This window comes from Plecotus auritus (assembly GCF_963455305.1).
Source record: "Plecotus auritus genome assembly, chromosome: 6".
In the NCBI taxonomy this organism is placed as follows: Eukaryota; Metazoa; Chordata; class Mammalia; order Chiroptera; family Vespertilionidae; genus Plecotus; species Plecotus auritus.
In genome coordinates this window covers 89,830,922-89,849,345 of record NC_137773.1, presented here as the reverse complement: position 1 = coordinate 89,849,345, position 18,424 = coordinate 89,830,922, and the positions used below count along the sequence as shown (strand labels likewise).

The 18,424-nt window shown below is 54.5% G+C and overlaps 1 protein-coding gene across 3 annotated transcripts; it reads left to right on the top strand.

The window, feature by feature from the left end:
- The first annotated feature begins 1,673 nt into the window (after positions 1–1,673).
- On the top strand, positions 1,674–17,858 carry ELAVL3 (ELAV like RNA binding protein 3). Of its 3 annotated transcripts, none has more exons than XM_080676877.1 (7): positions 1,674–2,121; positions 9,785–10,004; positions 10,253–10,356; positions 14,238–14,391; positions 14,554–14,779; positions 15,412–15,450; positions 16,905–17,858. In XM_080676877.1, exons 1-7 carry the CDS (start codon positions 2,113–2,115, stop codon positions 17,233–17,235), a joined length of 1,083 nt encoding a protein of 360 aa, XP_080533003.1. In that variant the 5' UTR covers positions 1,674–2,112; the 3' UTR covers positions 17,236–17,858. The 3 variants fall into 3 exon arrangements, with proteins under 3 accessions (XP_080533003.1, XP_080533001.1, XP_080533002.1); XM_080676875.1 differs by having other exon boundaries at positions 16,884–17,858; XM_080676876.1 differs by having other exon boundaries at positions 1,678–2,121; positions 9,788–10,004; positions 16,884–17,858.
- Positions 17,859–18,424: the final 566 nt, after the last annotated feature.

Genomic DNA, 18,424 nt, shown 5'->3' with positions numbered 1-18,424 from the left:
GAGGGGCGGAGAGTGAAACCAGGCTACACAGCCGCCAGGTGGCGCACAAGCTGCATGGGCCAGTATGGCCGCAGCCACGTGACCCTGGGGACCACAGCCGCGAGCAGGACAAGGGGCCTGGGGAGCCCCACGGCGAGCCGCGCAGATTGCCCCACCAGGTCCTCACCAGTTCTTAGAGCTTGGCCGCAGCTAAAGCCTCATTTTACACTTCTAATCGGGGTCTACCCCAGCCAGGGACAGAAGTGTCGGCGAGGAAGAGCGAGTGCGGCCGCTCTTCCGAGAGCCGCCCCCTCTCCCCCCAGGCTCAGTCTTAGTTGTCTCCGCACAGCGGGAGCCAGCAGTTTCCATGGGAACCGCAGTCGGGTCTGCGGGCCCAGGAGTAGCCCCTTCCAGGCCAAGCACAGCTTCTGATCCCATTGGAGCCGGGAGGATCAGGGAGTGGGGAACAAGCCATCGCTCGGGGTCTCTAGAGTCAGCCGCCACATTGCCCTGCCAAACCCTAGAAGGTCCACCCGGGGTCCCGCATCGCCACCGCCCAGGCTTTGCGGGCCACTATGATTGGCCTCCCTCTCCATCAGCGTGGCCGCGCGCTCTGCTGCTCGGGTTCTCATTGGCTCAACCTCGAGGGCGTCCTGCAATTCGTTCTTGCGAGGGCCGTCCCTGATTGGTCAAAATAGGCTCTTCTCGCAGGGTTTGACGACACTCTCGGACAGTCTGGAAGCTAAAAGGGCTTGCTGGGACGAGGATAGGGTGGGGGCTGCCACTATCTGGTTTAGAGGGTCGTGGCTACCCCGCCCGCAAGAGCACTGGTTAGGGCCATCGGGCCGCTGTCTGTGGTGCTGAAGGCCGCCCGACGTAAACATGCACCAAAGGTTATGTGCCACATTCTATCGCCTCTTAGTAGCTTCCAGGTTCCCCCAGCAGAAAGGGAGATGACTCCGCGGTCGGACCAATCATGAGCTCGGAAAGCCAGGACATTCTGCTAGCAGATCAGCCCACCCCAAGTTTATGTTGTCCCAGAATGCCCAGTAGTTTCCCAGGGCTGCAGGGCACCAGCAAGGTTTGCCTGGAATCCTAAGTCCCAAACCTCGTTCCCCACTTTGCAGCAGTGCCAAGTGCCCCTACATTGTGGGGTGCCAGTTCACAGCTTTTGAACCCTAGAGACACCTAGCCCACAGGGTACCAGTTCCTTCTGCAGGAAGACTAGGACCCCCAGCCATCCTCACCTTCCTCCCTTGGCATTAGGAGACTACACCTGGTCCCCCCAAATCTGGGGACCCAGGCCTTTGCCTATTGAAGTCTTGGATCCTTGTCCCTTTGCAGTCTTCTTGTGGACAACACTTCAGGGAGGTCGTACAATGGGCCACAGATACCTCCTCTCCCTCTTCGCTACTCCAGCTCCAGGTGCTGGACAGAGGAGGAGAGCCTGCCCTGTCTTCCGGTTAGAAAGCCCTTCCTAAAAGGGGTGCCGGGCAGGAAGTAGGGTCCACGGAGTCAAAAGAGCCGGAATCTGGCAATACTAGTCCCCAGAAATCGAGTCCGGGCCAGCGCGCTCGCTTCCACCTGCCGCGCCGTCGGGCGTCGCGAGGAGGTGGGGCTTGGTTGCTGCAGCCAATGAGCGACGCCGGCGCTGGCAGCTGCAGATATAAAGGGCTGGGGGCGGCGGCGGCGCGGCCCAGATCGCGGAGCGCGCAGCGCGGGCAGGAGGGTGGGAGGGAGGGCGGGCGAGGGGAGAGGACTGAGCATCCAGAATCCGACTGGCCGGGCTGAGGGGCAGCGGCGAAAGGCAGAGCGCCGCGATCTCTGTTGGAAAGCGCAAACTCCCCGGGCCCCGCGGGGCTGTGCAGGGGACCCTCTCAGTCCCGCGCCCGCTCCCTCTTTTCATCCTCTGCCGCCCGCAGACCACTCCGGGCTCGGTTATCCGCGCGCGCGCCCCCGGGCTCGGGCCCGTCTCCGGCCTCGAGGGAGCCGCCGCCTTCACCGACACCTCTGCAGCGGCCGCGCCTGAGGCCGCCCGGGTAGAACCCCGGTGTGAGCACCGAGCGCCCCACAACGAGTGCGCGACCCCCGGAGCCGCCCCCAGCACGGACCGCGCCCGCCGGGCACACAAGAATGGTCACTGTAGGTATCCCCTGTCGCCGAGAGGGAACCTCATCGGGAAGGGGCTAAGCTCGGGCTCCGCGGAGATGGAGGTTGGGGGGGGGGGGGTAGGACCAGGCCCAGCTAGGCCCAGTTGGTGGGGGGGGGGGGGGTAGGACCGAGCCTCGGAGCCTGAGAGTGGGTAGCACCGCGCCCAGAGTGCTGAAGGCGCTTAGAGTCTGGCCGAGAGGCCTCGGGGAGCCAGGCTGCGATTCGGGGCATCCTCCGACGCCCTGGGGGCGGGATTACCCCCCTCCAGCATGCCGAATGGGGGAGGGGCCGCCGCGGTGGAGGATACCTCCTCCATCCAGGCCTGGACCCCGCAGGCCGCCTAGGCAAACGCAGGGCCCCAATCACGGGTGCTGGGCCAGGACACGGCGTCAAGGCAGCCCCGAGAGCCCCGGGAGCCGGTGGCGTCGGATCGCGCGCCTCAGGCCTCAGCCGCGCCTGGGATCCGGGCATCTCGTCCTCGAGCCCGTCGACCTTGCGGCAAGCGGGGAGGGGAGAGGAGGGGGCGCGCCCGGAGGCCCCGCGGGCCCGCCACCGCCGCCGCCGCGTCTCTTTGTTTCTCGGCGTTTCTTCGCGGGCCATAGCATCGCGCGGGCGCTTCAGGCTGTGGGAGGGGGAGGGGAGCAGGGCCCACGGGGGGGCATCCCGGCTGTTGGGTCCTGGTATACCGCAGAATGGGGTAAGGGACTTAGGCAGGCCCCCTAGACCAGGGCCAGGCGCCGCACCCCGCCAGAGCTCTGGGCCGCGGGGTGACCTTGAGCGCGCCTGCCCGCCCGCTCCACTCGCCCGGCTCCCGGTGTTTTCAGCAGCCACAGAGCTGGTCAGCTCCCCAGCGCGCGACCACACCCGACCACACCCGACCTGACCACGCCCCTGTCCCGCCCATTTATGCCCCGCCCCCAGTGCCCCGGGGATCGGCCTCGCCCGAGCCCTCGGATTTCCTGTAGGCATCCCAGGCGTCTCCCGGGGGCGGGGCTGGCCAGTTCTAGCCCAACCCCGACTCCACCTCCGCCCCCGTGGAGCCACTCTGCTCCCCGTGCTGCCGCGCGTCCTTTGTCTGGTCCCAGAGCCCTGGCCTTCTTCCGCCCTTCCAGTCTCTCGGTTCTGTGTGTGTGCTGTGTATATATGCGTGTGTGTGTGTGTGCCTGGGCCTCTTTCAGTCCTGGCCAGCACAGTGGGTGGGGGGATGCTCAGCACTCCCCCCTGGACCCTGGGACCCGCCCACCTGGCTCTGAGAAATAAGGCTGGAGAGGCCACACTTTCCTGCTGTGTGACCTCAAGCCAACTCCTTCCCCTCTCTGGGCCTCACACTGCTCACCCAAGTTCAGGAAAGTGAATGTGGCTTCCTGAGGACCCTCAGAACCCCTACATCCATCCATTCCCCTCTTTTGAAAAAGGGAAACTGATGCACAAAGAGGAGAGGGTGTGGTCAGAGGTCACAGGAGGGCCTTGGAGGCTTGGTTACTCCAATAGAGGGCACTCAGGTAGAGACCCACCATAGGGCCAGGCTGGCAGGAAGTGAGGGGATAAATTGAGACAGCGAGGGCCCTGCATGGAGGGAGAAAGGCCCAGAAGTGGGAGGCTCAGCACCACGTGGTGGCTCAGCCTCACCATGCATAGCCACTCAATGCCCTATTGTCACCGGTATCCAAGCATCTGTCACTGTGACTGAGGCCCAGGGGTGCAGCTGGGGCCAAGGGGGTCAGACACTGGAGAGTCTACACAGCGACTGACCGCAGGTGTGTTCACTGCATAATATGTATGTCAGATATATGTGCAATGGTGCAAAAGAGTTGGAGAAAGATTGAGAGAGAGGGTTGGGGAGACAGAGAGTGGTTCAGAGAGGAGATGTGAACAGAGGAGGGGAAAGGAGAGAGAAAAAGAGGAAGAGATCCCCAGAGGAAGAGCTGGAGAGAGGAAGGTTCCATTGCTCTCAGTGGGCATCTGCCTCTCCATCCAAGGCCCCCCTCCCCTCTTTTAACTCTTCCCCCCTCCCGACCTGGAACAGCCCTCAGAGGTTCCTGTGATTCCCATGTCATATCAGGCCATACGTTTGCTGCGGACTGGAGCAGGGTGGGTGTGACCTCCACCAATCTGATCCCCATTAGCGGCTTAGCCGGCTCAGCCATGGAGGAAACGCAGGTGACACTGATCCCACTAAGCCCGGGCACAGACGGGAGGGAGATGTGGTGGTGGTGAGATTCACAGGCTGAGGCTCAAGATCCAGAGTAGAAATCCCCCATTCACCTATTTTTAAAATTGATTTTAGAAAGAAAAAAAATAAATAAATAAATAAATTGATTTTAGAGAGAGGAAGGGAGGGAGAGAGTGACATTAATGTGAGAGAGAAACATTGATTGTTTGCCTCCTGCATGCACCCTGACTGGGGTCAAACCTGCAACCTGGGTATGTTCCCTGACCAGGAGTCAAACCCGCCTCCTTTTGGTGTACAGGACAACACTCCAAGCAACTGAGCCACACAGGCCAGGGCCCCAATCACCTCTAAATCCCCTCCAAGTTGAGTACAGCATTTGGGGTGGGGGGAATCTGTAACCCAGTAGGCTTTGGGGTTATCTGATTAGGAGTCAAACCCTGACTGTATCACCACCACCTCCCCAGTCACCCTGGGCAAGTTACAGGTCCCTCTGTCCCTTGTTTCTCCATCTGGAGAAGTAGAGACAATATCTCCTGCTTTCTGTGTGGTTGGGAAGTCAGTGAAAACTTTGCAGTTGTTCTGTGCCAGGCACATAGTAGGGGTTCCAAAGTTGGAATCTGGGATGTCCTGAAACAGGGCCATGTACTGCTGAATGCTCCTCTGGCTCCCATAGACATTATCAACTGATTGCAAAACCCTGTCTCACTGAGCCTGGGCAGGAATTCAGAATCTTATCTCCAGACACGGGGACTTCCATTCCTTTAGTGGAGGGACAGAGGTCCAGAGAGGCAATGTAGTGTCAGAGGACACACCGTGAGGAGGGGAAGCCAGCAGCTGGCACATGGTGGCACCCAGTAAATATTTGTTGAATTGAATGAGTAGTAAACTCAGCGTACACAGTGGATTTATATGTAGTGATGCCCAGGGCGTGGCATAGAGTGGGTGCTCAGCTTCACTTTACTGTTATTATTTTTACTATTACTGGCCTTTTCATTAGGAAAGTGGGCTCTGGAGTTCAAACCCTGGATTTGAATTCTTGGTCCATCATTTGCCTGCTGTCCAACCTCGTACAAATCATATCCCTTCGTTGACACTGTTTCCTCATCTGTTAAAAGGAGAAAGAGTCCCCTAACATTCAACACTGGGAGAATTGCGTGGATATTCTCACAAAGAATTTTGTCTGGCACATAACAGGCACTCAATACATGGCATGTTATTTGTAACGTATTAATGTTAGGAGATAGGATGCAGGTCCATGGAGTGTGCGTTACTGCTTTACTACAGGTGCCTATGGCAGACATTGCTAATCACCCCAGTGTGTGTTCCTGTTCAGCCTGGATGTGGCTTCAGAATAATCCTCCAAGCAGCCCCAGGCAGCCGATCTCAGCCCGCTGGAGATGCAGGGGGCTTGATCCTCTGTGCCAGCCTGTTACCAGTAATAATAAGAATCCATGGAAAGGAAGGAGGGGCTCAAAGAAGAGCGAAGATGATCCCCGAGGACACACAGCTCCCAGGTGGCAGAGCCGCCCCACTGGATTGGCCACAATCATTAAAAACAGCTCTGAAGCCTGGCTGGCGTGGCCCAGTGGTTGAGCGTCGACCTATGAACCAGGAGGTTACGGTTTGATTCTGGGTCAGGGCACATGCCTGGGTTGGCGGCCCAATCCCCAGTGTGGGACACGCAGGAGGCAGCTGACCTATGACTCTCTCTCATCATTGATGTTTCTGTCTCTCTCTTGCTCTCCATTCCTCTCTGAAATCAGTAAAAATATATATTTTTTAAAAACAGCTCTGAAGTCTGACACGAGGAAGTTTGAAATGGAGTCCCCCATTTATATCACTCAACACCTCTAAGCTCAGCTTCCTCACTTGTAAAATGGAGAATGTGTTGCTGTCTTTTAAAATTGTTGAGAGAGCCTGGCTCAGCGGTTGAGCATCAACCCGTGAACCAAGAGGTCATGGTTTGATTCCAGGTCGGGGCACATGCCAGGGTTACAGGCTGGATCCCCAGTAGGGGGTGTGCAGGAGGCAGCCAATCGATGTTTCTTTCTCTTTTTTAAAATCTTTATTGTTGAAAGTATTAAATACATTCCCCTCACCTCGCATCCCCACACCCTGTCCCAGGCTTTCACCATCTAATTGTCGGTGTCCATGGGATCGATGTTTCTCTGTCTCTATCCCTCTGCCTTCCTCTCTAAAAATCAATAAAGGGAAAGAATGGTTGAGAGAAATACGTGAAGTAATGCCTTGAAGTGCATCACACAGTGCTTAACACATGGTAGATGCTCAATGGAGCAGGACGATTATTAATAGCAGGATCATGAGGCATGGATGGCAGACATGGCTAACTGACCCCAGAATGCTTTCCAGCCGCACTCACATGTAGCTTTAGATCCTTCCCCAAGCCCCTGGGACGGTAATTTGAAGTTTTTGGCAAAGTGGAGCAGAGGCCTAGAAGCAGTAAGTGGCATACCTGAGGAAGCAGCTGGGAAATGTTAGAGCCAGTGCTAGGTTGGCAGTAGAATTTGGAAACAGACTCTGGATCAGAAAAGCTCATGTGCAAAAACCCCTGCTCCATCACTTATAGGCTGCATGATCTTTGGTAATTTTCCAAACATCACTGATGCTCACTTTCTTTTCTTTTTTTTTTTTTTTAATATATTTTTATTGATTTCAGAGAGAAAGGGAGAAGAAGAGAGAGATAGAAACATCAATGATGAGAGGGAATCACTGATTGGCTGATTCCTGCACACACACACACACACACACCCCTACTGGGGATCAAGCCCGCAACCTGGGCATATGCCCTTAACCGGAATCGAACCCGGGACCCTTGAGTCCGCAGACCGTCGCTCTATCCATTGAGCCAAACCAGCTAGGGTGACGCTCACTTTCTTTATCTGTTGTCTTAGCTCAGATCGCTATAAAAACAAGTCATAAACTGTGTGGCTTAAACAACAAACATTTATTCCTCCTAGTTCTGGAGGCTGGGTAGTCCAGTTTCAAGGTGCCTGCTAGTTTGCAGACATCTGTCTTGCTGTGTCCTCACAGGGTGTAGAGAGAAGTCATCTCTCTCCTGTCCCTTTGTGTAACACACAAATCCCGTTCATGAGGGCTCCGTCTTCATGACCTAATTACCTCTCAAAGGCCCCACCTCTAAATATCACCTTGGGGGTTACAGTTTCAACATTTAAGTGGGGGGTGGGGAGGGGGAAACACAAGCGTTTAATCCATAACATGTTAAGCAGAGGGAATAAAATCCTCCTTTTTTTTAGGGCAGTTGTGAATAAGAAAAGAAAATCTGCCTGTAGAGGGCTGTGCTCTTTGCCTGGCATAGAGGGAATGCCATCTGGGAACAATTATAGTATTGTATTTTGAGTCAGGGATGACTGAGATGATGTGTACCTGCGGACTGTTTCTAATTCTATGGCCACAGCAGACATTGCTAATCAATCACAATAGTCTTGAAACTGGATGTGGCTTCAAATCTTTTTGAATTCATCTAGAAAGACCCTACCATTCAATTTGAGTTTTCAGGGGAGGGCAACCTATTTACCAAACACGTTGTAAGAGAAGACCTATGGAAATGCTGGCTACTTTACTTTCCCATGCCTGTCACAGACAATACCAATCAATCCAGCATTCTTTCCTTCTGTGCCCAGATGTGGCTTTAAAGTTCTTGATGTGGGCCTTAGATATAAAATAGATGTAGAATATATTTTAAAGTTGTTAAGAGAGTAGGTATTAAAAGTTCTCATCACAAAAAAAATTTGTAACTATGGATGGTGATGGATGTTAACTGGACTTATTGTGGTGATCATTTTGCAATATATACAAATATTAAGTCATTATGTTGTATGCCAGAAATTAATATAATGTTATATGTCAGTTATATCTCAATTTAAAAAATAGATGTAGGAAAAGAACATTCAATAAAATTTAACATCCATTATATTTAAAAATATATATTGTTTGGATAGTAGGAAAAAAATTAAACATTTATTTTTTAAATTAAACATTCTTAACCTGATAAAGGCCATTTACAAAAAACCTACAGAAAGGTCATATTTAGCTGTGAAGTGTTTAAAACATTTCCTTTAAAATCAGAAACAAAGAAGATACTATCACATTGTAACCCCTGCACTAAGACAAGAAAAATAAATAACAGATAAAGATTGGAGATAAACTGTCATTGTTTGCAGGTGTTATGTTTATACTTTTTTTAAAAAAAAAAAAAAAGCTTATCCCAGCTGGCATGGCTCAGTGTCTGAGCGTCGACCTATGAACTAGGAGGTCATGGATTCCCAGTCAGGGCACATGTCCGGGTTGCAGGCTCCATCTCCAACAGGGGGACCTGCAGGAGACAGCCAATCAATGATTCTCTCGCTAATGTTTCTATCTTTCTCTCTCCCTCTCTCTCCCTCTCTGAAATCAATAACTATATATATATTCTAAAGCTTAGTGGAAAAAACTAGGGGTGCCCTGGCTGGTGTGGCTCAGTGTCATCCAGTGCACCGAAGGGTCCCTGGTTCCATTGCTGGTCGGGGTACATGATGCAGGAGGCAGTGGATTAGTGTTTGTCTCTCACATGGATGTTCTCTTTCCATTCCACTCTCCCTCTCTCCCTCTTCCATCCTCTCTTTAAAATTAATTAAAAATATATTTTAAAAACTTTAAAAAAATAGGAAAAACTGTGGGTGTAAATGCCTAGTGGGAAATTTATGCACAAAATGTCAACACATTTGGGATAGGAATTACCTTTGGTGGGAGAAGGAAAGTACACGGGCAGGGAAGAACTTATGAGAAAGGGCTGCAAAGCTAATAAAAATGTTATATTTCTTATTCTGAAGACAAATGTGGTCATTATAGCCCTAGCCAGCTTGGCGCAGTGGATAGAGCATTGGCCTGCAGACCGAAGGGTCCAGGGTTTGATTCTGGTCAAGACCATGTACCTCGGTTACAGGCTCCTCCCCGGCCCAGGCCCTGGTCAGGGCGCATGCAGGAGGCAACCAATTAATGTGTTTCTCTCACATTGATATTTCGCTCTGTCTTTCCCTCTCTCTTCCACTCTCTCTAAAAGTCAATGGATGCGGGGGGTGGGGAGGAATGGGGTAATAAGGACACATGTAATACCTTAATCAATAAAGAAAAAAAATCAATGGAAAAATATCCTTGGGTGAGGATTTTTAAAAAAGTGTTCATTATATTATTCTGAAAAAACAGGTTGGTTTTAGACAAACAGGGAAACATATACAAAGCCATATATGGCATTTATATATGAAATTTTTTCACAGTAAAATCATATGTTAAGTGCTTTGCTCAGTGCTCAGAGACTGGAAGGGGTTATTAGAATAATGTGACGTCCTCTCCCCATGTTCAAGCCCATGGCAGACATGAGTGATCCATCACCACCGAGCCCCTCCTCACTCCCCTGGTCTCCTGGGGACTGGGCCGTGAGTGGGTGTGGCCTGTTGTCTCCAGCAGATACTCGGGGCCATGGAGTCTCAGGTGGCAGGGGGCCCGGCCGGCCCGGCCCTGCCCAATGGGCCACTCCTTGGTACAAACGGAGCCACTGATGACAGCAAAACCAACCTCATCGTCAACTACCTGCCCCAGAACATGACCCAGGATGAGTTCAAGAGTCTCTTCGGCAGCATTGGTGACATTGAGTCCTGCAAGTTGGTTCGGGACAAGATCACAGGTGTGGCTTCTGGCAGGTGGGGAGGTGGACAGGGGAGGTGGTAGCCGCGAAGACAGGTGTGATGGGGCCAGGTGGTACTCTGGAGGTTTCTGAGGTGTGATTAGAAGCAAGGTGTGGCCCCAGGTGGGGTGTCTTGGGGACGATAAGGGCAGGTGGACGAGAAGGGGGTGGTCAGCCTTTCACACCTGGGTCAGGGAGGATCCTGGCAGGTCCAGGGAGGTAGGTCATCGACCTGGTCCTGCACACAGGGCAGAGCCTCGGCTACGGGTTTGTGAACTACTCTGACCCCAACGACGCAGACAAAGCCATCAACACCCTCAACGGCCTCAAACTACAGACAAAGACCATCAAGGTGGGTGCCCTTGTTCCCCTTGCTGCCTGTCTCCTTATCCCGTTAGTGCCCATCCCGACTGTCCCCATGTCCCCTTTATCACTGCCCACGAGGAGCACCCCTTCACTGCCATCCATCCTTCTCCCCCGCTCATCCCCCAGAGGGGTTTAAATCTCCCCCCAAGGCTTTCTGGTTAGCCAGCCCGGAGGCCAATGCCTCTGCCTCTCTGAACCTCAGTTTCCTCACGTGTCAATGGGGAGAATATTAGCCCCACATTCTGTGGAGGTTCACGGAGGTACCCTCCAACTGGTACTAGGAGAGAGTGACAGAGGTCCAGTGGGCAGCCCCCTCCTTGCCTTTGTTAGGGAAATGGGGGAAGGGTGGGGATCCATCTGCCATCTGGAGCCTAATTAGGGCCTGGGAGGGCGGGATTAGGGGTGGGCCACTCCCCCACCTTTGTGCAATGCCCCTCCCCCCACAACCTCCCCTCTCAGCAGCTGCAGCTGGGACCCTGGGAGCCCAAGTTCCCTGGGGGGGGGGGGGTTGCCATGGAAACCCCTCTCTCTAGGTTGCCTGGAGTGTCTGGGCTCCACCCCACAAATCTGCTCCTGAACCCTGGGGGAAGGTGGGCCGGTGGGGCACCCATCTGGCCCCCAGTTCGCCATAGGAACAGAGGTGTGGGAATCTCTTCCTCTCCCTGGGGTGGTGCAAGGTTGTGACCTAATGGCTCTCTCTTGGCCAACTAAACCCCGAAGCCCCAAGCATGAGGGTGGACTCTAGCAATGAGCTGTAAGACCCTGTGTGTGTGACCCTGTGTGAGACGGTGTTGGTTGGCCACCATGGCGATGTGAGTGGCTATTGTCACGTAGGTCCAGCTGTTATAGACTTCGGGTGTGTTACTGCATCTGTGGGACGTTTTCTATTTGACAGGCACTTTGTCACACACTGCGACTCCCGCTGTGACCTGGTGGGGCCTCATGGGTGTGTCTGGCTGTGATGGAGTGCTTGTATGTCACAGTAAAGTGTGGTTATATCTACCTGTTCCCCACTCAGGGTGGAACACGTGTGATGTTGTAGGCTTGCGCGGTGTATGACAGGCGTGTGCAACTCTTACTATCCTTTTCTAAGATCCCCAGCGTTGCCATGAAGGTGGCCTTGTGTTACCCTCCTGCCTGTGCATTGGCTAGCACACTGGCTGTGTGCGGTGTGTTTCTGTCTGTCTGTCTGTCTGTCTGCCAGAATGGCTGTGTTGTATGGTCAGCCCTATGTGTTCCAACAGATTCTGCCCAAAATAATTCTAGCCACCCACTGTGTGCCAGGCACCATCCTAGTGAGGGGGGTGGGGAGGGAAGGGGGTTAGCTCACATGATGGAAGGACCTACTGTGTTCCTCAGATGCCGCCAAACCACAGACACCTAACCAGGAGCTCAGACCCCTCTTCTGGTCACCCCCAACTTCAACCCATCAACAAGTCCTCAACCCATCCTCACCCCTCAAAGTTCACAGACCTGTGGTGGGGGGGTGAAAGTTGTCAAATACATGGCATGATTTTTAATTATCATTACAGAAATAATAGCAGCAGATGTGTTTCCCCGTGTTTTTTGTTTTTTTTTTTTTTTGTTTTTTTTTAAGATTTTTGATTGATTGCCTTTTTTTTAGAGAGAGTGGAAGGGAAAGAGAGAAACAGTGATGCAAGTGTGGAACGTTGATCGGCTGCCTCCTGCACGCCCACAACTGGGGATCGAGCCTGCAACATTTAGGTGGAGAGGATGACACCCAACCAACTGGGCCACACTGGCCAGGGATGATGTGTTTGTTTGTTTTTTCTGGAGAACCTCAGGTGTGCACAATTCATTAGAATGCCCCACCTCAGCCCAATTCACTCATTTTGTTAGTTTTTAAATTAGCTATTTCTAATGAAGTAGCATGCCCTCATAATTCACAGCCCCAAACAAAAACCAGACCCTTGACAATGATTCCTACCTTCCCAGAGGTTATTTTAGAAGGAATAGAAATATAGATAGCGGCAGAAATGAAGGGAGAAGAGCTCACGACACTCCCTGCCCCTGCCGGCTATGGGTCACCCTGTTAGCACGGGGGGGTGGGCCCTTCGGTCCACGTTCCCAGGACATTGATAAACACACAATGAGATGGGGTCACACAATCCTCGCTGCTCTATAAATGGACTTTTTCTCTCCTCCACTTCACAATACTCACCACTGTTTCAGGAAAATCAATATCCACGTCCCCCATTTTTTAAACAGCTGCAGAGAGTTTCATTGTTGGGCTGGACCAATTGATGACACGAATCTAATGATCGTGCTCCAATGTGTCTGATTCACAAGGAGTTTGTACTAAAACGTGTCTAATGCTAAGAGAAGTGCTTTGAGAGAAAGTAACGTGGGTAGGACCCAATTCAGATGGAAGAGGATGAGGAGGACATTTCAACTGAGACCTAGAGAAGAAGAAAAAGGAAGAGAGTTCCAGGCAGAGGGAACAGCCTATGCAAAGGCCACGAGGCAGGACCATACCTGGTGTTTGGGGAACAGGATGAGGCCTGTGTGACTGGAACACAAGGGGGAAGTGGGTGGAGATGAGGGCTGGCGGTGAGGTGGTATATGGCCTTGTGGACCGTGGGGAGGACTTGAACTCTGAAGAATGTGGGGACCATGGATGGTTCTGAGCAGAGGAGTGAGGTGACCTGGCTCAGATGTTCTCCGTGCTCTCTGGCTGCTGTGTGGGGAACAGCCGTGAGAGGTGAGGCTGGGAGTGGGGACCAGGGCAGAAGACTACGTACTGGTTGGGGTTAGCAATGGTGGATACTGGTCCAAAGTGGGGAGGTGAAAGTGGGAGGAAGGCCTGCTGGGTGGCTCAGTTGATTGGAGTGTCGTCCCATACACCAAAAAGTGGCGGGTTTGATCCCCGGTTGGGGTGCATGCCAAAGACAACCAATCGATGTTTCACTCTCGTATGGATATTTCTTCCTCTCTCTCTAAAATCAGTTTTTTAAAAAATCTATTTTTATTGATTTCAGAGAGGAAGGGAGAGGGAGAGAGAGATAGAAACATCAGTGATGAGAGAGAATCATTGATCGCATGTCCCCTACTGGGGATGAGCCCTGACCGGAATCGAACCATGACCTCTTGGTTCCTAGGTCGGCGCTCAACCACCAAGTCACATCAACCAGACTCTAAAATCAATTTTTAAAAAGCATGTCCTCGGGTGAGGATTGAAGAAAAAAGTAGGAGGAAGTATGCAGATTCTGTATCATGGGAAGTAAAGCCAACAGGACGGACGGGGGATCATGTGGGTGTAAAAGTCAGAAAGGCATCAAGGACAACTGAGGCAGGTCCTGAGCACCCGGAACAGAGCTGCCATTAGAGTGGGGCCAAGTTGGGGGAAGTCGGGAGCCTGGAGGCAGGTGTCACAGGTGTGGAGATGAGGGGCCAGATTTGTGTTGGGGACGGACGTTTGCGTGTCATCAGGTTTGAGTTGGTGGCTAAAGACCTGAGTGACTCAGGGGCCCAGTGCAGTTGGGAAAACAAGGGGTCACAAGAGCCCACTTTCCAAAGGAGTGGGAAGCGTTGATGCTGACAGATGTCCAGCCTGAGGGCATGAACTGGGGTGCAAGAGTCCCTGAGGTCTTGAGGGAGACATGACCCCAGGTGTGTGGCTCCTTTGACCTCCTCAGGTGTCAAGTCCCCCCATCACCCTGCAGACAGGGCCATGGCCAGGCCTCCCCACAAGCCCCAGTGGCCACAACCACCGTGACTCCTCACGAGATATTTGTTGAGTGAACAGATGAGGCATTTCTGCGACTCCATGGTGGTTCTGACGTGGCCTCTCTCTCCCTTCCTGTGAAATGGGTCTTCCCCTCACACCTGTCGCCTGACCCTCCCCAGGTGTCCTATGCCAGGCCCAGCTCTGCATCCATTCGGGATGCCAACCTGTACGTCAGCGGGCTCCCCAAGACCATGAGCCAAAAGGAAATGGAGCAGCTCTTCTCCCAATACGGTCGAATCATCACTTCCCGAATCCTGGTGGACCAGGTCACAGGTCAGGTCGCCAGGGAGGGTGCACCTGGTGAGGGCACTGGGTGGAGGCACCAAGGCACGGCCAACACGGAGAAATGGGGAATGGCAGGGCGGGAATGAGGGGAGCAGGAGGGGATCGCGTGGGAGGAGGCTGGGTCCTGATGACACCCTGGCTCCCTGGCAGGTGTGTCTCGGGGTGTGGGGTTCATCCGCTTTGACAAGAGGATTGAGGCCGAGGAAGCCATCAAAGGACTGAATGGGCAGAAGCCACTGGGTGCAGCTGAGCCCATCACAGTCAAGTTTGCCAACAACCCAAGTCAGAAGACGGGGCAGGCCCTGCTTACGCACCTTTACCAGTCATCGGCCCGGCGCTATGCAGGCCCCCTGCACCATCAGACACAACGCTTCCGGTGAGCCCCCTCTGTCACCCCCAGCCCTGGACGCCCAGACCCCCAGGCCTGCAGGGCGAGGGACACCAGCAGAGGCCCACATGCCGGGGCCACAGCGAGCACAGGGCACTCCAAGTGGCATTATCCGCGTTAGGTTAGAATCACCTGGTCAGGTCCAGCTCTAACTGCCCCCTCTGGCACTTGACTCCGGCTGTCTGTCTCCGTTTCCTCATGCACATTTCATGAGTGCGTACTGTGTGCCAGGCACACGCCTTTATTCGGCACTGCAGCCCCATGAGAATGCAGCCTGTCTGTCCCAGTCGATGGATGGGGAACCTGAAGCTCAGAGAGGCATGGTCACCGGCCCCGCCCTGCCATTGTGGTGAAGGGATCAAACCTTCGAGTCTGGGGACCTGAGCCCCACAGGGTGTGGCAGCCGCAGGAGAGGGAGGGAACGGATGTGGCAGGGCAGGCGAGAGGCGGTGCCAGAGTGACCACGGTCCGTGCCAGGCGGTGTCCAGCCGGGCAGGCGGTGGGGGCAGGGCTGGCACTGCTGGCCTGCGTGGTGGGGGCAGGGAGGGCAGGCTGCCTGGCCTGCATCACAGCCGGGGATGCGCCCGGAGGCCACCGTGACCACCCCTTCTGCTCCACAGGCTGGACAACTTACTCAACATGGCCTACGGAGTCAAGAGGTAACAGTGCCCCCACCCCACTGCCCCCAGCCCCTCGCTGTCCCTCCTCAGACCCGTGCCCTGATGGAGCCTCCACCTCACCCCCGGAACTGCCAGCTTAGCCGTGTCTGCACTGTCGGGGAGTAGCATGCCCATTAGATGTGGGGGCTGTGGAGCCTAGTAAATGCCTACCAAGAGCTACTATAGAATTTGGGCCCAGGGCCCTCTGCAGCCCAGTGAAAGGTGGGCAGTGCTGCCCGGGTCACAGCCACGCCCCCTGGCTCCCGTCCAGCCTGAGTTCCACCTGCCACTGTCGGTGGTCCTTGCTGAGGGTCACATCTGCCCCTCTGCCCTGTGGTCAGGGCGGGTCCCCAGGGCCCCATGACATTGTCCACATCCCTGACCCTGTGAGCGTCCTGAGTTTATTGCATCATGAGCTGCTGAGTGCACGCTGAGGACTGGCCCTGACTGGTGGCTGGGTCCCCATGGAGATGAAATGATATTGAGCACAGTGCTTGGCACGTAGTGAGCGCTCAATAAAGGTAGCTGCTCTGAAGATTATTGTTACTGTTATTGATTATCTCAGTCTAGTGGGAAAGGAGACAGATGCACAGTGATCAGGGAGGTGGAGTGGGCAGACGGGTGATGGGGACCCAGAGGGGCCCGAGCCATCGGAGGCAATAGCGGGGAAGCCGAGTTCCTGGCAGCAGGAGTGGCCTGGGTGAGGCCTGGGCGAGGGAGTGAGCAGTAAGTTCCAAAGGCTCAGATTGGATGGCTCAGGCTCTGGCCCCGCCCAGTTGAGTGGACCCACATGCCCGCTGTGTACTAGGACCTGTTCTGGGCTGGGGCCCCACGGAAAACAGAACCTTTTAGGGAAGAGGGAGCTGATAGCAAATACACAGTTTAACTAGGAAACAGCCAGAGAGGGACAGGGAGGAGGTGGCCTCCTTATGGCTCAGAGGAGGCTCCGAAGGGGGTGATGGCGGTGCTTCGCCCCGAATAACAGGAGGCAGGCGCTTAAATGGCTACATCACACCTGGGCTCCCGGCGCTGCCCTGCTGGGTGGCCAGTAGGACAAATGGGACAACATGGCAGGGTCAGGATGGGGTCAGAAAGGGAGCCAGGGCAGGAGCTGGGTGGGAAGATGTGGCTAGGGGTGTGGGGAAGTAGGGTCAACAGAGCCAAGGACCAAGTAGGACCAGAGGTCATGGGGTCAGGATTAGTTCAGGGCTCAGGGCAGGATCAGAGGTTAGGAGAAGGGACAGGTCAGAGTGAAGAGTGGGGGATGGGGTTGAAGGTGGGATTACAGATGGAGGTCACAGCAGGGTCAGGACAATGCAAGGCTCACAAGAGTCCCAGGGTCAAGGCACCATCAGAGGTCATGGCAGTATCCGAGGTCACAGGTCGGGGGCATGCCGGGGGTCAGGGCAGAGCCCGCGTGACCCCCAAAGTAGTCCCCTGTCGCTCATCGCCAGGTTCTCGCCCATCGCCATCGACGGCATGAGCGGCCTGGCGGGCGTGGGCCTGTCGGGGGGTGCCACGGGCGCTGGCTGGTGCATCTTCGTGTACAACCTGTCTCCGGAGGCAGATGAGAGCGTGCTGTGGCAGCTGTTTGGGCCCTTCGGGGCGGTCACCAACGTCAAGGTCATCCGCGACTTCACCACCAACAAGTGTAAGGGCTTCGGCTTTGTCACCATGACCAACTACGACGAGGCGGCCATGGCCATCGCCAGCCTCAATGGCTACCGCCTGGGCGAGCGCGTGCTGCAGGTGTCCTTCAAGACCAGCAAACAGCACAAGGCCTGAGCCACCGCCGCCCTCCCTACCCTCCCCGGGCAGCAGAGAGAGAAAGAGAGAGAGAGAGAGAGAGGGAGAAGGGGCAAGGGGCCCGAGAGAGACAGCGCAGGCAGACCATGGACAGCACGAGGCCCCACACCCCTGCGAAGCCACAGGGTGAGCACTCGGGCTGGGAGGGTCTGCGGGAATGGGGGGTGCCTGGGGTCCCCCACCCGTCCTCCTGCCCCTACCCCAGGCTGGGCTGTTCACTCTCTCGTCTTGGTTTTGTTCATGGAGATGGTTTTTGTTTCTTTTTTCGGCTGAAAAGAAAGCAGAGATGTGCCCCCACCCAACCGTCAACCAGCTGCTCAGGATGGTTTTGGGCGGGTGCTGGGTGCCCTCCAGGCCTCCCCACGCTGAGGTGAGCCTGAGTGGGGGAGGAGACAGGTTTAAAAATCCCCAACAAAGCGAAACATGAGAGGGTTGTGGGCATCCTGGCCCCCTCGGTGCATTGTGAGGAGCAGGGTGAGGGGCTGGAAACAAACAAAATGGAAAAAAAAAGGGGGGTGGGAGGGAGGGGGAGAAAAACTCTATTTTTGTAAAAAGGGGAAAAAGACCTCGTGGAGAATTTTTACTGGGGATTCTTGAACTTGAAAAAAAAACACACAAAAAAAGACAAAAAAAAAAAGAAAATATTTTGACAGGTTATGTTTACCAACTGGGGCAAAGATGGGAAGCAGGGCTTGGGGCCGGGGCCCAGGGGCCACACAGAGACACACGCCACAGGAACACACAGCACTAACAGACGCAAGACAACCCTGACACACAGGAACCGGCCAGACTCAGACACGGAGACACACACAGAAGACTGGAGGACGGAGCCATGTAAACGTGGCAGCGGTCGAACATAGACGTGGACAAACGTGATCACAGGCAGATGTGGACAGAGGTGAATGTGGACAGTGGACTTGCAAATATTTCCATGCACTCACGTGAATACGTGAAAGTGGAGACATACATTTGGAGACACAAATCTAGACACCCAGTAACAGAAACAGACACAACACCCAGGAACACAGACACACCCACAGTTCCCTCGGACCCAGGCGCCCAGCCCCTCCTGGCGCCCAGTCCCCCTCGCCCCTGCCCCGGGGTCTCTGCAGAGCTCTCTTCTGGCTCATCAGTGGTCCGTGCTGCCCATGAACACAGGCGTGCACAC